This window comes from Ornithorhynchus anatinus, chromosome 13 (assembly GCF_004115215.2).
Source record: "Ornithorhynchus anatinus isolate Pmale09 chromosome 13, mOrnAna1.pri.v4, whole genome shotgun sequence".
Lineage (NCBI taxonomy): Eukaryota > Metazoa > Chordata > Mammalia > Monotremata > Ornithorhynchidae > Ornithorhynchus > Ornithorhynchus anatinus.
Genome location: NC_041740.1, coordinates 37,634,129 through 37,654,234, shown reverse-complemented (window position 1 = coordinate 37,654,234; position 20,106 = coordinate 37,634,129). Strand labels below are relative to the sequence as shown.

Genomic DNA, 20,106 nt, shown 5'->3' with positions numbered 1-20,106 from the left:
AAGGGAGTTAAAAAAAAGAAAAGGGCTTAGTCAGGGAAGGCCTCTTGGAAGAGATGTGCCTTCAATAAGGCTTTGAAAGGGGGAAGAGTAATTGTCTGTCGGATATGAGGAGGGAGGGCGTTCCAGGCCAGAGGCGAGACGTGGGCGAGAGGTCGGCGGCGAGATAGATGAGATGGAGGCACAGTGAGAAGGTTAAGCGTTAGAGGAATGAGGTGAGTGGGCTGGGTTGGCGTAGGAGAGTAGCGAGTTGAGGTAGAAGGGGTTGGGGGGAGAGGAGCAAGCGGGGCCGCCCACGGGACCAAGCCGCTGCTGAGGGGCCCACATCCAGCTAGAGCCTTGTGAGGGGGTCAGAGCGGAGCCACGCAAGCAGAGGAGGATGGGGCTGGCATTACAGGGTCTCAGGCTGCAGCACCTTTAGCCCCAGGGGGAGAAGGGAGTGGGGTTGGCAGCTGTCCCAGGCCGGGACTGGGGAAGAGACAGGCTTCTGCCTGCCCTTCCAGCAGGGCCCACCCTTCTCTTTGTCTCCAGGAAGCTCCGGCCCATCCCGCCTAGCCAAGCGCAAGTCTGTCTACGCCTGGGGGGCTGCAGGGCTAGGCTCCCTGGCCCCCCCTCGTCCCCAAACAGGTTCTGCACTGCCCAAGCTCCGCCTCCTCACTTTCCACGGAGAAGTCATTCAGTCCATTCCTCTCCGGCCAGCTCACACAGACGTTCAGAGGAAATTCTACGGGCTCTCTTGCTCCTATTTCAATCGTCCGAGAAGTCATTCCTCAAGTCTATTCTATCTCCCTCGTGCTGCATTATTTCCCCCTTGTTCTGCTCTCAGAGGATAGTAGACGTACTGAGTTATCATCTTGTTTCCCACTCCCTCCGCACACATCCTCACCCAAGACAAAACAGGCCCTCCTCCCTAAACCCACTCAGATGGGAGTTTCTTCTACTTAAAAATAGTTGGGGCAGTTCTGAGACCACCGAGATAGATATTGAAGCAGAGGGGGACAGAAACAGTTCTTTTGGGAAATAGCCGCCGGAGGAAAGGAGAGTCCGGGAAAGAAGATGAGTTATAGAGGAAAGAGAGAGGGAAATGGAGGAGGGACAGAGTCAGAGAGTGGGAGAATCAGAGAGAAGCAGGGAGGAGCGGAAGGAGCCCAGAGGCCAAGCCGAAGGGGTGGGCGTCGGAATAGCTACAATCACACAGTATTTATGAGGTTCTAGACGGTGCATAGATGTGCGTGTGTCTCACATGTGATCGTCCTGTGTGGCCCCGTTGGGTTCTAGTGTCTCCAAGTCTAGGAGCCAGTATCCTCCACTGTCAGGGGTGAGAGACCCAAAGAAGATGCCTGCCAAAAGGCAGGGGAGGAGCGGGGGAGGGTGGGAGCAGCTGGCGGTGTCATTCTCTGTGGAGACAGCCTAATAATACCACCGGCCTGGGGAAGTCGGATAAGGAGTCTGGACCTCCGCGGGGTTGGAGAGAGGAGCACTAGAGGTGGAACATTACTGACTAAGTTAGGATGGGGCCAGGGTCTGAGGAAAATATGGTAGGGGCCCAAGGGAAATGAGGCAACGGGACCGAAGGAAATGAAGCAGCGGGCCTGAAGGAAATGAGGCAGCAGGCCTGAGGGAAATGAGGCAGCAGGCCAGGAGGAATGAGACAAGAATCCAAGGTTGCGTAGACAGCGGGGGTTGGGGCACCCTTGACTCACACTGAGATGTCTGAGCTAAGAGGGTCCCCTCAGACATTGAAGGGAAGTCAGGGCCCAGAATACTAGGGTAGCCCGAAGCAGCTGTGGCTCCTTCCCCCGGCTACTTCTCAGGGCCTGTACTGGCCAACCGGCTCGAGACGGGGGCCTCCAGCGGGCTGCCAGGCGCTCAGGATGTGCATTGTGGGCAGGGAATGTTTCTGTTTATTGTTATATTGTCCTCTTCCAAGCACTTAGTAGAGTGCTCTGCACACAGTAAGCGCCCAATAAATATAACTGACTGAATGAATGAACAGTGGGTAGGCATCTGAGGGTTAGCCGCACTGGGAACCTTGGGAACAAAATGCCCAGGGCCAACCTCACTCCAAGGCTTAGGACTGGCAGGAGTGGGGTGCCTCCTGTGAGCCAGGCTGGGGTTGGCTGGCATGGCTATCCCAAACTGGGAATGGGAGGGTGGGACTGAGAGCCAGACAGACCCGCTAGGGTAGATGTAGCCCTACAGCCCGGGATCTGGGCGGGATCTGGTCGGGGTGAGTACTGGAGGAAGGTGAGGTGGGGAGCCTGAGGGGAGAAGACGGGCGGAGAGAGGTGGCACCTTAGTGAAACACCCTCCCTTCATTCTCTGGGACTTTGCAGGCTTCTAGAGGCAAGGGAGACGGGTTGGATCCGCAACAGGGAGAACTGGTGCCCCCAGTTCTCCTCCCCCATTTCTCCGCAGGCTCACGAGGGCAGGAGGTGGGTGAAGCAGAGGGAGGAGGAGAAACGATCAATCCCTGAATCCGGTGACTCTGGTTTTTGGAGAGGGTGAGAGATGGACAGCCACCCAAGGGGCCCCATCACAGAAATGAAGGAGGAAGGGGAGGAAGAGGAGGAAGGGGGGGAGGAGGAGGAAAAGAAGGAGGAAGAGTCAAGGGACAAGCAGCGTGGCTCAGTGGAAAGAGCACGGGCTTTGGAGTCAGAGGTCGTGGGTTCGAATCCCGGTCTGCCACTTGTCAGCTGTGTGACTTGGGCAAGTCACTTAACTTCTCTGCGCCTCAGTTACCTCATCAGTAAAATGGGGATTAAGACTGTGAGCCCCACGTGGGACAACCTGATTCCCCTGTGTCTACCCCAGCGCTTAGAACAGTGCTCTGCACATAGTAAGTGCTTAACAAATACCAACATTATTATTATTATTATTAATAGGGCCTATAGCACTCTGAGGGTTTTTGTTTTTATTTGGGGCATTTGTCTATGTTGTGTTTGAATGTTTCATTACTCCTGATACGTCTGACTTCAATCCCTTCTTCCCATTTATACTGATATATACAGAGAAAGTGAACCTCTGAGGCAGGGACTTTGTTTATTGTGTGTTCTCTCCTAGTGTTTAGTACAGTGTTTGGTATAGTACAGGAGAAGGAGTAGGTGCAGGAGGAGACAGGAGGAGAAGCAGCAGGAGGACGAGGAATAGAAGGAGGAGACAAAAGAAGAGGAGGAAGAGGAGGAGGTAGGCTAGGGTAGGAGGAGGAGGAACAGGAGGAGATGGATAGGAGGAGGAAACCTAGGAAGAAAAGGAGGAGGAGGAAGAGAAGGAACAGGAGGAGGAGGCAGGGGAGAAGGAGGAGGAGACAGAGGAGGAGGAGGTGGAAGAGGAGGTGGTGATAGAGGAAGAAGAAGTCAAGGAAGAGGAAGAGGAGAAGGAGGTGGTGGAGGAGGAGGAACAGCAGCTGAAGGAGGAGGAGGAGGAGGAGGAGGAGGAGGAGGAGGAGGAGGAGGAGGAGGAAAAGGCGACAGCTGTGAAGCCGGTACCTCAGCTTCAACCCTAGGAGAGGAAATCTACTTGGGTGCGGCCCAGGACAGCCGGCCCCTCCACCCCTCTGCCCCTCCCAGCCGTGAGAACCATCTCCCTCCTCCCTCCCACCTTTCCTCCCTTGGCTCCTGGGGCAGGGTTCAGTGTTACAGTGGTCCAGGGTCATCAGATTAAACTCCTCAGCCAGTCTCGTCTTGCTGGATTGCCAGTTAAATATAAAGGAAAATTCCTGGAAGGAAATGTTGGGAGGTTTAGGAGCTGATGACCAAAGGAGAAGCCCCCGTCTCCCTCGGCTGAGTGAGGCAGGAGCAGGAGAATGGCTTAGGTGGCCTGGAGTTAATGTCTACTAACTTGAATTCTCCCAGTGCTTAGCAGAGTGTTCTGGACCCAGCTGGTGCTCAGGAAATACCACTGACTGATTGGTCTATTGAATAAGGGAGAAGGAACACTGAGCTGAATTGTCACCTCACCCCTTCCCTCCCTGGGGTCCTATCTCCAGTCCAAAGTCAATCAATCGACTGTACTTACTGAGCACTTTCTTTGTGCAGAGCACTATACTAAGCGCTTGGGAGAGCACAATATAACAAAGTCGGTAGATATGTTCCCTGCTTGCTCAGTCAGAGGAGGAGGGTTGAAGCTGCCTGGTCCCGGAGGAGTGGAAGGACTCTACTCCCATCTGCGTTAGGGGAGGACCCCAGCCCAAGAACCCCAGGGGGGAAAGGTCCCTGTGCTGTGGCTCAGGCAAGGATCTATTTCGTTTCAGGAACTTCCAGCTCCCCTGGGCCCATAAGAGTGGCCAGAACACCCTCCTGTGGTGCCAGATAGCCCAGAACTGTCCCAGCTCTGTGTGTCCTGAACCAGACAAGGTCACCAAATTCTCTGCCCTCGGGAGCAAATCATCAAGGGGAGCACTAGGATCTCCAGGGGAATTCCAGAACCCCCACAAGAGGAAACCACAGAGTAAAGCCAGGACCCCCACCCCCAGGGGAGCACCAGGACCCCCAGGTGAGGGCCAGAGCCCCCAGGAGAGGACCCGAACCCAAGGGGCTTGGGTAGAGCAGGCCCTTTCCTGTTGCCAGGATGAAGACAGTCACCATATCATTCTCTTGGCAGTTTCCACCTGGACTCTGAGCTGGGAGACAAGGCTGGGAAGGGCAGCAAGGGTATTGAGCAAGGCGCCAGCTGCAGCCACCCCATAACCACAGCCCGACCCGCCCTAGCCGAGACTGAACCCGCCCAGGACAACGAGGGCCTTTCTGGGATCCACCCACCGGCCATAACCCGGTGCCACCCAGACCCGGCGTTGCCACCGGCCCCTCCATTTTCCTTCTCTGAACCCAAGCCCTCGAAGCCAGTCCTTCTCAGAGGAGGTCCCAGGGAGCGACGGACGAGAAGTTGCTGGAAGTTGAGACCCCGGGACTGCCAGTCCCAGGCGGCGGGGAGGACAGGGACTTCTCCCCACACCAACTCTGGAAGCTCAGTCCATTCTGGCCCTCTCCTTGGGTGGGACAAGGAGTCTTAGAGTCTTAATCCTCCTTCTCTAGAACTTTCACCCTGCCCCGGCCCGGTCCGGGTGGACCTCTAAGAATCGGCCAGGATCTCCAGCTTGTGTGGGTGCCCATCTTATGCCCGGCCCAGAGCTAGGAGCCGGGGGACACGAGAACAGATCGAGAACCAGTAGTCTCTGCCTTCGGGGAACTGACAGTCTCAAGGGAGGAACCAGAGCAGACACACAGCCACAAACACAGATAAAGGCAAATGTACACAAGGGGCAGATCCTATCCCCATAAAACCTGCATATGACCCAAATGGTCAGACAAGTAGCTCCAAGATACCCACAGTGCTCCTGGGTTAATGGAGCAGTGGAGCTAGGGAACAGGGGTAAAGGGGCATAATTCTCAGAAGGCTCTTTAGAGAGATTTTCTTTTAAATGGTATTCGTTAAGTGCTTACTATGCTCTAGACTGTAAGCTCCTCTAGACTGTACGCTCATTGTGGGCAGGGAATGTGTCTGTTTATTATTGTATTTTACTCTCCCAAGTGCTCACTACAGTGCTGTACACACGGTAAGTGCTCAGTAGATCCGACTGAATGAAAGTTCTAGGCACTCTACTAAGCGCTAGGGTAGATACAGGATCATCGGTTTGAACGCAGTCCCCGTCCCACATGGGCCCACGATCTTAATCCCCATTTTACGGATGAGGTAACTGAAGCGCAGAGAAGTTAAGTGACTTGTCCCAGGTCAACCGACAGGCAAGGGGCAGACCCCAGGTCCTCACTCCTTCCACTAGGCTATGATTTTTTAGTATCTCTTTGAAGAAGAAGAAGAAAAAGAAGAAGAAGAAGGGGGACCCGGTTTCGCTGGTAGAGGAAAAGGGGGGGAAACCCAACCCTCCCATCCTTTCCGGTCCCCACTCCAGGGCCCTTCCCCTCGGCGGTTGTTGCCCCGCCGCTCCACCCGAGAGGAGCCCGGGCGCTGGATTCCAGGAGGAGGCATGGGAGGTTGAGGATGCCCACCAGGGGGCGCCCACTCTCCATCCGACCAAGGCTCCAGCCCCTTGCGGGACGCGGGACTCCTGTGCTCCCCGTTGTGTCCGGACCGGCCCCGCAGTCTTCCCCTCAGCAGTTTCCTTTAAATCCGGAATTTTGTATTTTAAGCACCTGCTTCCCTGAAGCCGGGTCCCACGGCTGGAAAGAAACACCCGTTTGCAAAGGGACCGGGAGGAGGGAAAAAATGGGGGTAAAGGGAGCTCATTCTACATCATGCCTAGGTGGAAGGTCCCCGATAGGCAGGGAGGACCCACTGACACTCTCTCAGGTCCTTATTTCTTCATTCAGTCGTATTTATCGAGTGTTTACTGTGTGCAGATACATCTCCTCTGGGTCGCTGGGGCAGCGAAGGCGGAGTGGGTTTGGGATCGTCTCTGAGGTCTTCTCGGCCGAAAGGAGCGGGAAAGCCATCCCCATTGTGGTCTAGAACACGGCGGACTTGCCGGGAAGACTGAAAACTTGTGAGCTCTGACCACCGGTTCTATTGTATTTGCTTTCCCGAGTACTTAGAACCCTGCTCAATAAATATCTTTGATATCTGGGGCTCCCGGCGGGCCAGCAGAGGACAAGGGGAGACCGGAAGGGGAGGGAAAGAGATAGAGGTAGCAGGACACTTTTAGGATAAGCTCCTACAGGCCCCCATGGAGCACCAGAACTCTCACCAGGGCCAAACTGGGAGAAGGATTCCCAGCCGAAGCCACTTGGAACTGAGGCTGGGGCTGCTGTGGGTGTTAGTCGAATGTGAGTTGATGTCCGGATTAGTGTGAAGAGTGGGTGGGGTTAAGATTGAAGTTAAATTTGCATTGGGGTTAGGGTTGGGTTGAAATGAATTCTAGCATTTGATGCTGGCTGGGTTAGGGTTGGATTAGGCTGGGGATTAGGTTTTCACTTAGGCTCTAGCTCCCCTTGGAGTTTGCCCTGGGATCAATCACTCATACTTACTGAGTACTTACTGTGTGCAAAGTACTGTATTAAGCGTTTGGGAGAAATGTTCCCTGCCCACAAGGATCTTACAGTCTACAGATAGCACTGATCTAGGGTGGTTAGAGTTTGAGTTCATTTTAGGGCTGGGTCAGGGTTAGGTTTAGGGTTACCCTTGCGGCAGGCTAGCATTAGGTTAGGGCTGAGTTGGAATTAGGAATAAAGTGAGAGTTGGCTAAAACGGTGCTTTCGTTGGTTAGAGGTAGAGTGGGTGAGAGGTGATATGGGTCTGAGTTACGGTCGAGATTATTTGGGGGTGAGGCCGGGTTGACCTAAATTTGAGGTAGTTAAATTGGACTGAGTTGGAGCTAGGCGTGGGGAGGCTTGAGTGAGGATTGGGAGTGTGTTTGTCCAATTGTATTTACTGAGAGCTTACTGTGCACAGAGCACTGTACTAAGTGCTTGGAAACAATACCGCGAAAAAAAGAAAGGCAATCCCCTCCCACAGTCTGGGTTCACGGTCTGGGGTGGGGGGAACGGAGACAGATATCAAAACAAGTAAACAGGCATCGATATAAATAAATATAATTCTAGATCTATATACGTATAGAGAAGCAGCGTGGCTCATTGGAAAGAGCACGGGCTTTGGAGTCAGGGCTCATGAGTTCGAATCCCAGCTCTGCCACTTGTCAGCTGTGTGACTGTGGGCAAGTCACTTAACTTCTCTGTGCGTCAGTTCCCTCATCTGTAAAATGGGGATTAAGACTGTGAGCCCCATGTGGGACAACCTGATTCCCCTGTGTCTACCCCAGCGCTTAGAACAGTGCTCGGCACATAGTAAGCGCTTAACAAATACCAACATTATTATTACGTATATACATAAGTGCTGGAGGGAAGAGCAAAGGGAGCGTGTCAGGGTTGAGTTGGGTTAGGGTTTGGATTCGCAATCAGAATTGGGGCTGCCCTATCTTGATTAAGATTAACACTATAATTATCAATTCCACGGCTCCCGTCTCCCTCCTTTCTTCAAGAAGCAGCGTGGCTCAGTGGAAAGAGCACGGGCTTAGGAGTCAGAGGACGTGGGTTCTAATTCCGTCTCCGCCACGTATCTGCCGTGTGACCTCGGGCAAACCACTTAACTTCTCTGTGCTTCAGTTACCTCATCGGCAAAATGGGGTTTTAGACCGTGAGCCCCAGGCGGGCCAACCTACTTACACTGCATCTACGCCAGCGCTTAGAACAGTGTTTGGCACCCAGTAAGCGCTTAACAAATGCCATCACCGTTATCATTAAAGCAGCACGGCGCAGCGGACAGAGCACGGGCCCGGGAATAAGAGGATGTGCGTTCTAATCCCGGCTCTGCCACCTGTCTGCTGTGTGACCTTAGGAAAGTCACTTAACTTCTCTGTGCCTCAGTTTCCTCGCCTGTAAAATGGGGACTGATGACCATGGGGTTTGTTAAGGCTTTACTCCGTGCCGAGCTCCGTTCGAGTCGCCGAACCCCATTCGTTCAATTCATTCAATAGTATTTATTGAGCGCTTGCTATGTGCAGAGCACTGTACTAAGCGCTTGGCGCGTACGAATCGGTAACAGAACAGTACCCCATGCGGGCCGGGCACCGTGTCCAACCCGATCTGCCTCTATCGGCCCCAGCGCTTAGGACAGTGCCGGCACCCAGCGAACGCCACCCTCCCCATCACCCTTTGGGGCCGGGGCCCTGGCCCTTTAAGGAGGTGATCCAGGTGAGGGCCGAGGCCCCGCCCCGCGGCGGCCCCCGCCCCCCGCCCGCCCCCCGCCCCCGGCCCTCTCCCGGCCCTTTCCCGGCCCCGGTTCCCCTTCCCGGCCCCGGCGCCATGGAGCGGCGCTGCCCCCCGGGGCTCGGGCTGGCGCTCTTGCTGCTCTGCGCCCCCCTGCCCCCGGGGGTCCCCGCCAAGGAAGGTACGGACGGACCGCCCCCCTTCCTTCCTTCCTTCCTTCCTTCCTTCCTTCCTTCCTTCCTTCCTTCCTTCCTTCCTTCCTTCCTTCCTTCCTCGCCCCGGACCACGTCCCCCACCCCCTCCTCCTCCCCCTCCAGCCCTCGGGGAGCCCCCCTTTCCCCTGGCAGCCCCCAAGACGCCCGCCGAACCCCAGGGCTCCCTACCTCCCTCGAGCGCCCCTCCCCTCTGCCCCCACTTATCCAGAAGCCCCCTCCCCTCCTCGGGGGGGGGGGGGTCCTCCAGACCCCCGCAGCCCTCTCCCCCTCCCCCCGCCACGAGCTGCCCCTCTTTTGGGGGCTCCTCCCCCGCCCCGCCATGCGCGCCCTCCCCACCTCCCCGGCTCCCCCGTCCTGGCGAGGGGAAGGGGGCGGCCCGCCCGGGAGCCCGCACTGTCCGCCTGTCCGGTGGCTAAGGGGGTGAAAAGGTTGGTGTGTCCTTTCCCCCGCCGAACCCGTCCGAGGGATCGATCCCCGCGGGGGAGGGGACCCGACCCAGGACGTTGACCCGCCGAGTTGATCTTTGGCCCTACACCGTGCGCTGCTCTGGGTTCGGTGACACCCCCTCCCGGCTCCTCTGCCTCCTCCGGTGCCCGGCCGAGTGGCAGAAGGAGGGGGTTGGTAGGGGCCTCCGCCTCCCCCGTAATATGCCCTGCCCTCCCCCGAAATCCTGCCACCCCTCCATCCCGGTCCCCCTCACTCCCTCTTGCACCTGCCCAGGGCTCCCTGGACTCCCCCGCCCCTCTGTAGCCGGGGGAGGGTCCTGGCATCTTAAGGAGGATTTGGGGAGTCGGGGTGGCCTGGCGGTAGGGAAGGGACCCGTGTGGGTTGCGGGGGGCGGGGGCGGGCCTGAGACGGGGGATGGAGAGTAGTCGGGTCCCTGGCATCCGGGCTGCACCCCAATTTCACTCAGCTCTCCCCACCTCCGAAGGGAGGTCCGGTCTCCCTCCTCCTCAGCTTCTCCCACCCTGTGACCCCGGGCCACCCCCTCCCTGAGTCTGCCAGCCAGCCTCCTATCTCAGCCTCACAGCCTGACCTCATTCCTTCTCCCCCGCACCCCCTGCCAGGCTGCCCCCCCCTTCCTCCCGCACCCCTTCTCCTCTCGCCCTCAAGTGGCACCCCTATCTCCTGGACCGACGAAGCCCTGAGCTGTGACGAAGGGGTTTGGGGTGGGGGTCCCGACTTGGGCTGGATCCTGGGAGGATGGGGCTGAAAGATGAGAAGAGACGGCTCGGGGTCCCTGGTCTGAGTGCAGATGGGGAGCTCCGGTTTCCATCCCCAGTGCCTCCAACGGGTCTCCCCTCCCTATGCCTCCCGACCACTGACCCTTGCCCCCACAGTCACCCTCCTGGACACCAGCGTGGCCCAGGGGGAACTGGGCTGGCTCCTGGACCCTCCCGAGACCGGGGTGAGTGTGTATGTATGTATGTGTTTCGCCGGGGACGGGCGCGGGACACCCCCTCCCCGCCATCACCGTAGGGGGAGCGGATAGGGGGCAGAGACGGGGGGGTAGGGGGCGGAGGCTGGAGGTAGAGAGTGATCGTGGCTGGCGGCAGAGTTGACTGAGGGTGCAGGGGGGACTAGGGCGAGGAAGTCAGCAGGGAGGGGGGCGGGGAGGAGGCGGTACAGGGAGGAGGAGGAGAGCAAAGAGCAGGAAAAACTTGAAGTGTCTCCTGGGCTGGGGGGGGTGGGATGGGGACAGGGGGCAGTGAGTCACGGCCTAGAGCGGAGCTGGGGCGGGGGCCGTGACGCGGTCCCTGGGAGCGGCGCCCCTCGGGTCCCCCAGCCGGCCCCTTCCCCTGCTGTCCGGCCCGGCCCCTTCCTCCTCCGGGCCGGCCAGGGCACTGCAGGGCCGGTCGCCGGTGAGCGGGGACGGCCCCCGCCCCTCAGGAGATGGCCCCGACACAGGCCGGCCTGAGCCCCTTTCAGAGGGCTGCCCGGTGCGCTCCCTGGGGAATGGGTGCTCAGACACTGCCTCTGCTTGGGCACCCCCAGCTCCATGTGGATGTCAGCCCTGGTTCTGGTTCCAGGCTCGGGATTCTAGCTGCGGGCCTCGGGCGCCCAGCCCTGATTCTCCCACGCTGCCACCTGTAATTAGGGTTAATAAACCAAACCATAACGTAACCTCCAGGAGGGGCCGCATAGGAATCCCCGGTGAACCCAACCCTAATGGGCACCTCGTCCCATAAACCGGCGGATCGCCCCTCGGTGCCGCTCGCCTGGTCCCGTAGCCCTCGCCTCGTATCTCCCCTCCCAACCTCCCTCCTAGCCCTCTGGGGCCCCCAGACTCCCTTCCTCACTGTCCCCTCCTTGCCTTGGGTCCCTTAGGAGGGGCAGAGTCAGGGTCCAACAGGCTAGCGGGGATGGAGGAGAGATGGCGAAGCAGCGGCTGGTGGGTTTGGGCCCGGGGGATTTTTGGTGGCCGGGGTGGGGGCGGTGTCGGAGATGGGAGGACAGGCTGGAAAAGGTCAGGGAAGAGCCAGGGAGACTGGAGTGGACTGGACGGGGGGACCCGCGAGTGGGTTGGAGGAGGGGGATCGGGGTGAGGGGAGGGTTTACGTCGGCACTGGGAGGTCCTTCTGAACGGTCTTCCCCTCTCCCCGCCGGCCCCAGTGGAGCGAGGTCCAGCAGATGCTGAACGGGACGCCCATCTACATGTACCAGGACTGCCCGGTGCTGGGGACCGGCGAGGCCGACCACTGGCTTCGCTCCAACTGGATCTACCGCGGGGAGGTCCCGACCCGCGTCTTCGCCGAGCTGCGGTTCACCGTGCGCGACTGCAGGAGCTTCTCCGAAGCCGGGTCCGGCCCGCTCGGCTGCAAGGAGACCTTCAACCTCTTCTTCATGGAGTCCGATCAGGACGTCGGCATCCAGCTGCATCGGCCCCTCTTCCAAAAGGTGGCTAGGGTGCAGCTGACCAGACTACCTCCCCTCCCCTCCCCAAGAAACCCGCCGACCCCCACTTCCCCTTCCCCCTCGGAGGCTGGTCGCCCCGGCCGCTCACCCTCACACGCCCCGTCAGATGCTCCCGTACCCCGTGCCTCCCCCGTCCGCCCCGCGCCTCCCTCCCCCCTCCAGCCGTGACTCCCGATCCGCCCCCAGGTGACCACGGTGGCCGCGGACCAGAGCTTCACGGTGCGCGACCTGGCGATAGGAGCCATGCGGCTGAACGTGGAACGCTGCCTGCTGGGCCGCCTGACCCACCGCGGTCTGTACCTGGCCTTCCAGAACCCGGGCGCCTGCGTGGCCCTGGTGTCCGTGCGTGTGTTCTACCAACGCTGCCCCGAGATCGAGCGGGGCCTGGCCCGCTTCCCCGACACCTTGCCCAGCCCCGTGGGTCTGACTGAGGTTTCGGGCACTTGCCTGCCCCACGCCCACCCCAGCCTCGACCCTGGCCCCCGCATGTACTGCAGCCCTGACGGAGAGTGGCTGGTGCCCGTGGGGGAGTGCCACTGTGGCGCCGGTTATCAGGATGAGGAGGGAGAATGTACCGGTGAGACTGGGCGAGAGGCCTGGGGATCCTGGGGGAGAGTGGGACCTCCTGGGGAAGGGAAAGTCGGGCCATCCCTTGTCCCCCCCCTTGAAGCCCCAGAGCAGCCTCTCTGCTGCCCCGTCCCGGCCCCGCAGGGTCCCTCTCAGCGGGACTGATGTGCCCCTCTCCCCCAGCCTGCCCGAGGGGCTTCTACCGGCCAGACTCCGATGTCCGCCGCTGCCTCAAGTGTCCCCCCCGCAGCTCATCCAGCTCCGAGGCGGCCACGTTCTGCAGCTGTGTGACCGGCTACTACCGAGCCCCGGCCGAAGATGCCGAGGTGGCCTGCACCCGTGAGTCGGGGGGGCGTGGACTCTAAGCTCGTTGTGGGCAGGGACTGGGTCTGTTACTGTTATACTGTACTCTCCCAAGCGCTTAGTACCGTGCTCCGCACACAGTAAGCGCTCGATAAATACGATGGACTGACTGGAAGGGAGGCCGAGGGCGCTGTGGAGCGGGAATCCCCTAGGCTTTAACGAAAGGTACCCCCTGCCCCTCCGACGTCTCCTTTTCTCCGTAGGTCCCCCGTCTGCCCCCCGCAATCTGAGCTCCTCCCTGGTCGGTACGCAGCTAACCCTACACTGGGAGCCCCCCGGGAACACCGGGGGCCGGCGAGACATCAGCTACAGCGTCACCTGCACCCGTTACCCTGGCCCAGAGGAAGGGCCCTGTGGGGGGGGCGTCCGGTTCTCCCCAGGGGCCTCTGGGCTCAGCGAGACCAGGGTGAGGGTCGAGGGACTCGAGCCCTACACCAACTACAGCTTCCGCGTAGATGCCCACAACGGGGTCTCCGGCCTGGTCACCCCCGAGACCCCCGGCCCCGCCAGCGCCGCCTCGCTCTCCATCCGCGTCGGGCATGCAGGTGAGTCGGGGCGAGGGGCGGGCAGGGGTCACGGGCCGTGCCCCTGGGGGAAGCCCCTCAACTCAGCCTCTCTGGCGGTCGGCGTCCAGCCAGCCAGCGGCCCGGTAGCCGGTATCGTTGCTCAGTCTGGACGGCCACAGGCGAGAGCTTCGGGTAGAAAAGACACCGAGGCCGGTGTCTGAGATGGACGCTCCCTACCCTGCCCAGAGCCCCTGGTGGGCCTGTCCCTCGAGCTGGTGAAGCAGGGGCCACGGCAGCTGGAGCTGAGCTGGACGGGCCCCCGGCTGCTGCGGAGTCCGGCGGGGACCCTCCGGTACGAGCTGCGTGTGCTGAACCAGGTAAAACTGCCCCTGCTCCTTACACTCCCTGGGGTCCCGCCCCCAGCCCCCAGCACTCCTTGAGACCCCCCTCCCCTTCCCTGTCCACCCAGTCCCCCTGCCCTCTCGCCCCGACATCCCTACGTGAGATCCGAGTTGCCCGTCTGTCGGGCTCAGAATCCCTCTCCCTGCCACTCTCTGGCTCCGTGGCTTCTTATCATTCCTTTCTGCTCTCTGCCCTCTGCCCCCACCCTGCCTTCTGTCCTCTCAATTGAGACACTCCCTTGTCCCTGCTACTTCCTGCCCTCTGCTCCTGCCCTGCCTTCTGCCCCCACCCTGCCTTCTGCCCTCCTGAATTACTCCCCGAGACTCCGGCTCCTTTGGCTCTGGCTGATGCCCCCTGCCCTCTCTCTCGCGTCCACGGTGCCCAGGACGAGGAGCGCCACGAGACCGTGTCGGAGCCGCGGGTGCTGCTGAAGGAACTGGAGCCGGACACGGTCTACCTGGTGCGCGTGCGGGCCCTTACCCCCCTGGGGCCTGGACCTTTCTCCCCCGACCACGAGTTCCGCACGAGCCGCCCCCTCGGTGAGCCCCCCCGACAGAGTGCCCCTCTTCGCTCCTGGCAGCCTTCCCCCTCCCCCTCAGTGAGCCCCCTGACCCCCGACCGTGCCCCTCCTTGCTCTTGGCAGTCATCCCACTGTGTGAAACCCCCCGGACCCCGACAGAGAGCCCCTCCTCGCTCCTCGGAGCCCTCCCTGCTGGTGAGCCCCTCTCCAACAGTGGCTCCCCAGGGAGCCTCCGACCAGCCCAGCTGTCTGTCCCTCCATGCCTCGGCCTATGTCTCCTCAGAGTCGGAGGGCCTGTCTGGGGGCGAGATCGTGGCCGTCATTTTTGGCCTGCTGCTCGGACTGGCCTTTGTGTTCGGCCTCTTCGTCTTCTGCAGAAGGTAGGCTCCCCATCCCGGCAACCCTCTCTGTCCCGCATCACCGTCATCATCAATGCTATCCCCAGAGTACTGAGCAGCGGAACACTCACTTAGCAGAGCGCTCAGGGGAGTACCGCAGAAGGGAAGACCGCCCCTACCCCCTCGGGGGGCTTACCCTCTAAATAGGGAGAATAAGAACGGCAGGAAGAAGAAGGACGGGGATCTCCCAGAGGGGAACTCACGTCTTTCCGGATCTTAGAGGGGAAACGAATTGCCATTATCCACCAGGGCTGAGCAGGATCCACCCACCGCATGCCAGAGACAGAGCAGCCAGGGGAGGGGAGAAGGAAGGGAAACTGAGGGAAGGAGGGAGGGGCGTCAGCAGGCAGTCTCCAGTTCAGTAGGGGAGATGTGCCCCTGGGGAGGGAGAGGGGCCCGAGGGGAATCTGGGAGGAGGAGGAGGTGTCGGGCCTAGCCAATCCCCCCAACCCCCGCCCTGTGCCCCCTCAGGAGAACCCAGCCACAATCTCAAGGCCAGCCAGAGACGTGCACCCCTGTAGGGGGGCGAGGTGAGTGATGGGTTTGATGGGTGGGAGGGGGGCACCGAGGGACCTCGCAGGAGCTGGCAGGTGGTCCTGGCAAGTCACTCCCTTGGGCTGCGGCTGCTCGGTCTCTGTGAGGCTCAGTGTGGTAGAGGGGAATGGGGCTGGGGAATTCTCAGGGCCTCTATTTTGCCACTTAATTAACTTCTGTTAATTAATTCTGTGCTAATATCCCCGCTGGTCCATTGGCCCCTCAGTAATTCTCATTGACAGCTGGCCTGGGGATGAAGCCTGAGGGAGGAGCTTCGTGGAGCGGCCTGGGACGGAAGGGAGGGACACTTTAGGAAATCTCAGGCCGGACAAAAGGGAAGGGGAGGGAGTGCAGCCCACCAACTGCCATCAATTGCCTCCCCCCTAAACACACCTCTCCCCCACGCCCCCCCAGAGCCTGGGCCAGAGCCCTGAGGTGTCTCAGATAATCCTGTCCAATTTGAGAATCCTGTCCAATTCGAGTTCCCCCAACCCCAGTCAGGGGACTTTGGGAGAACCTGGGGGTGGGAGGGTGGGGAGGGCGGTGAAGCAGGCTTCGGGCTGGGAGTGGGACAGGCCAGCCTTCAGGTGATGGGGATGAGGGGGCCAGGCTTCAGTCTTGGGGTGGCGTGGGGGGTGTCAGGGGAAGCAGCGGGGCGGCTCCAGCCCCAGCAGATGGACCTTTTCCCAGGCAGTTCATTGTGTCTGGACGTCTGGCCTCTGGAGGGGAGCAGATTCTAATGACCCTCCAGCTGCTGGGAGCACAGCACAGCCTCTGCAGGGAGGCAGGAATTCGGGGGTCAGGGGAGTGATGAGAGACGTCAGAGATTAGGAAATTGGCTCACTGGGTGGTAGGGTGTGAGGGGGGCAGGGGTTGAGTAGAGGGAGGGATATGAAAGATATTGGAAGGGCGGGGTTAGGGGAGATGGGAGAAAGCAGGTTGGGGACTGATCCTGGGAAGCATTGGAAATCAAAGTGGAGAAGGGGAACTGGGCAAAAGCAAGTAGGAGAGTGGGACAGGTTTGGGGGCTCCCCCTTTCCCAGTTGTGGTGGCCACAGAGAGAAAGGAAGGTGGGAAGGGGTGCGGGAGGGGGCTGGGCTGAGAGGAGGGGGCGCCGGAGGGCCTACTGGGGGAGGAGCCACCTTGGGAATTTGCTCGCTGGTGTCCGAGAGGCTGATGGCAGCCCCCTCTCTCTGTCTCCACCCCCAGAGGAGAAGGTATGGCTGAAGCCCTACGTGGACCTGCAAGCCTATGAAGATCCAGTGCAGGGTGCCTTGGACTCCACCCGGGAGCTAGAGCCAGCCTGGCTGACCATCGACATGGTCATTGGGGAGGGTGAGAGCCGGACCCGGGCCTGTAGGGCCTCTTTCTCGGAGTTGGGTGGGGGGGGGGCAGGGGGACCTTGTGGGTGGGGCACAGAGGGGTTGATCCTATGTCTCTGCCTTCTCCCCTCCCATCCCACTGGCAGGAGAGTTTGGGGAGGTGTTCCGGGGGTCACTACGAGTCCCCGGGCAGGACCGCGTCGCTGTGGCCATCAAGACCCTGAAGGCCTCGTCCCCCGACGGTCAATGGTGGAACTTCCTCCGTGAAGCCACCATCATGGGACAGTTCAGCCATCGCCATATCGTGCGCCTGGAGGGGGTCGTCACCAAAAGTACGGGACCCGGGCGCAGGGACGGAGCGGGTGGGGTACCGGAGATGGGGCCGGTGACAGGGGGCACGGTTAGCGATGGAAACAAGGGACTCTTGGAGGTGTCTCCAGGGAGGAAGGCGCTCTCTGTGGGTGTGTGAGAGGGTCTCTGGGTCTGTGTGGGAGAGTCTGTAGAGAGGTCTCTGTGGATGTGTGGGGAGGGGTCTCGGTCCGTGTGAAGGGTCTCTGGTTGTGTGTAGGGCGGTGTCCATCTGTGGGGTCTCTGGGGGGGGGCGTCTCTGGGGCTGTAGAAAGGTCTGTGAGGGAGCAGTGGCAGGAGTTGGGGAGAGGGAGGAACAGCAGGTGACATTCCCCCCCTCGGTCCAGGGAAACCTATGATGATCGTCACGGAATTCATGGAGAACGGGGCCCTGGATGCCTTCCTGAGGGTAAGGAGCCAGGAAATGGGAGGGGTGGGAGGGGCGGGGGGCCAGGAGAGGTAGACTTGGGGGGAAACAGCGAGGTCTGCCCTGCCCCTTACCACTCCCTTCCCCCTGCGCCTGCACCACAGGCCCATGAGGAGCAGCTGGGCGCAGGGCAGCTGGTGTCCATGCTCCAAGGCATCGCCTCGGGTATGAGCTACCTGAATGACCGCGGCTACGTCCACCGCGACCTAGCTGCCCGCAACATCCTGGTGAGCCGCGGCCTCCGCTGCAAAGTGTCTGACTTCGGTTTGAGCCGCCTGCTGGAGAATGACACTGAGGGCACCTATGAGACCCAGGTCAGTGGTTGGGCTCCGGAGCCAGTCGGCTCTGAGACCCGGGATCAGAGGTCAGGGGTCGAGGCCTCTGGGAGGCCCAGATCAGAGGGTGGAGACTCTTAAAACTTTCTCTCCGGTAAAAGCGCTGCCTTGAGCAATTAATCCTGAGGTTTTCAGTTTACCATTTCCTGTGGACTGAGCTCTCATGGGGCCTCAAACTGACGGCCAAGGAAATGATCACGGGTGAACCCCCAGCGAGCTTGGTGGTAGAATCCTAGACCCGAGAGCCATTTTCCTCGCTGCAATGCGGAGCCTCAGAGATCAGTGAGATTTGGGCCTAACGATGAATCTGAGCCCCAAGGTGAGAGTTGAAGAGAGATAGGGGGTCCTAATCCTGGGGGATGGGGATGGTGGGGAGGCTACACTAGTCTCTCTCCTAGACCACAACCTCAAGGCCAGGGGGAGAAGGGGCACAGAGCACCTTATATCCCACCACCCACTCTGAGACACGACTCCTTTTTCCACGTTCATCGCCAGTGGCGTTTTTCACGGTCTTTCACTGGCAGCAGGCAAAACAAGTGCCACCTGTTTGGGAGAGTGAGTTCCAGAGAACACCCCACCAAACAAAAGCAGGGGAACAGCACTACTGTATTGGTTTTGTCCTGGGGTTGGGCACCCCTGGGCAGTGAGCACCCTGGCCTTGGCCCAGCACAGTTGTCTTGTATGATTTTCTTGGAGGGGTGAGGGGCCACAGCAACCCCACCTCCAAGAAGGTCACCTAGGACCCCATCAACCTCCTGAAAGGGCCTCCACTAGGTCTGGGGTCCCAGACAGTGGTCCAGCCCTTCAGGGAGATGTCAGTCTTCCCAGCCTTAGGCCCTGAGGGGGTCATAGCGAGCAGCTCCTGTCCAGCCCAGTGAATTCCTTCCTGACTGCCTGGCACAGAGACACAGGGGCCGGGGTTATGGGGTAGGAGGAACACCCAGCTGTCCTGGCTCCTGGAGCTGGCGGTGGCTGGCAACTTGTCCTCTCTCCTCCCCCCCCCCGACGCAGGGTGGGAAGATCCCGATCCGCTGGACGGCACCCGAAGCCATCGCTCACCGCATCTTCACTGCGGCCAGCGACGTCTGGAGCTTTGGGGTGGTGATGTGGGAGGTGCTGAGCTTCGGGGACAAACCCTATGGTGACATGACCAACCAGGAGGTCAGAGCCTCCCCTTGGGTCCCCTACACAGCTACTTCCCCCTCCCCCAAGGGCTGCTCAGCTCCCCTCTCCCCAAACCTCATCAGTCTGGAGAGTCCAGGAGACCTCCAATCCCGCCCGACTCCATCCACAACTCTCCCAGGCTCCATCTTTTGGGCTCCAATTTCCCTCCCCTGTCAGTGGTTCCATCTCCACCTCTCTTCCCAAGTCCCATCCCCTCTCTCTCCTGGGTTCCGGCTCCCTCTGTCTCCCGGGCTCCATCTCCCCACCTCCTCTCCCAAGGTGATGAAGAGCATCGAAGACGGGTACCGCTTGCCCCCTCCCGTGGACTGCCCGGCCCCGCTCTACGAGCTCATGAAGAGCTGCTGGGCCCACGAGCGAGCCCGCAGGCCCCGCTTCCGCCAAATCCAAGCCCAGCTGGAACAGCTGCTTGCCAGCCCCCATGCCCTGCGCACTGTGGCAGACTTCGACCCCAGGTAACCTGCCGGGGGTGCAGGGGAGAACCCCAAGGGAACCCTGTCCCTCGTCAGTGGGCGGCTCTGCTCGACGTGGAGTCCGCACGAGCTCTGCCTCTCCCATCGGCTTCGCGGGCCGGGCGGGGCCCCACCAGCCAGACCGGTGCCCACCCGCCCCACTTGCCGCCACAGGGTGACCCTGCGCCTGCCCAGCGTGAGCGGCTCGGACGGGATACCCTACCGCAGTGTCCCCGAGTGGCTCGAGTCCATCCGCATGAAGCGTTACATCTTGCACTTCCGTTCGGCCGGGCTGGACACTATGGAGTCGGTCCTGGAGCTGACCGCTGAGTAAGAACTTGGAGGGGCTGGGGCCCGGGCACCCTGGGTTCAGAAGTCTGTTCACACGTGCACCTCTAACCCGTCTTTTTCACCGCCTCCCCGGAAGGGACCTGAACCAGATGGGGGTGACGCTGCCTGGGCACCAGAAACGGATTCTCTGCAGCATTCAGGGCTTCAAGGACTGAAGGATGGAGCAACAGGTGGACAGACCCACAGCCGGACAGACTGGAGGTAGCCCTGTGGGCCCAGACCGAGCTCCGGGCACCTTCGCCCCTACCCCTGTGCCTTCCCTGAAGGCAGCTGGGCTGAAGCCAGGGTGACACAAACCACAGGACCTCTTTCCTCTGGAAGGGGCCCCCTGGAGCCATTTCTGCCCCCCTGGTGCTTTGGGGAAAGTTTGGGGGCCTGGCTTCCTCCTGCCCCTGGTATTTGCCGCTCCCCGAGGTTCCGTCTGCGTCTCAGGGGAGGGAGCGGCCGGGGCGGGCTGTAAATATTTTGTAAATAAATGTGAGATTGGACACTGTGTGCCCCAAACCCACCAACCGCCTGGGTAAGTGTAGTGATGCACCCCATAGTCCAGGATC

General features: G+C 60.4%; 1 protein-coding gene across 2 annotated transcripts; it reads left to right on the top strand.

Annotated features, from left to right (window-relative positions):
- Positions 1-8,795: 8,795 nt before the first annotated feature.
- On the top strand, positions 8,796-20,061 carry EPHA1 (EPH receptor A1). 2 transcript variants are annotated; one of them, XM_029077916.2, is made up of 19 exons: positions 8,796-8,895; positions 10,270-10,337; positions 11,543-11,827; positions 12,032-12,422; positions 12,596-12,751; positions 12,979-13,020; positions 13,231-13,320; positions 13,528-13,658; positions 14,069-14,222; positions 14,487-14,583; positions 15,073-15,131; positions 16,345-16,470; positions 16,604-16,789; positions 17,153-17,214; positions 17,337-17,546; positions 18,579-18,728; positions 19,011-19,204; positions 19,376-19,531; positions 19,629-20,061. In XM_029077916.2, exons 1-19 carry the CDS (start codon positions 8,811-8,813, stop codon positions 19,705-19,707), a joined length of 2,721 nt encoding a protein of 906 aa, XP_028933749.1. In that variant the 5' UTR covers positions 8,796-8,810; the 3' UTR covers positions 19,708-20,061. The 2 variants fall into 2 exon arrangements, with proteins under 2 accessions (XP_028933749.1, XP_028933748.1); XM_029077915.2 differs by having other exon boundaries at positions 12,979-13,320.
- The last annotated feature ends 45 nt before the right edge of the window (positions 20,062-20,106 follow it).

What these genes read in the sequence shown, in the direction of transcription:
- EPHA1 (XM_029077915.2), top strand. Translation starts at nt 8,811, where the DNA reads ATGGAGCGGCGCTGCCCCCCGGGGCTCGGGCTGGCGCTCTTGCTGCTC. An exon ending in TGAGGAGGGAGAATGTACCG is followed by an intron (nt 12,423 to 12,595) that starts GTGAGACTGGGC and finishes CCTCTCCCCCAG; the next exon opens with CCTGCCCGAGGGGCTTCTAC. An exon ending in CCGCACGAGCCGCCCCCTCG is followed by an intron (nt 14,223 to 14,486) that starts GTGAGCCCCCCC and finishes ATGTCTCCTCAG; the next exon opens with AGTCGGAGGGCCTGTCTGGG.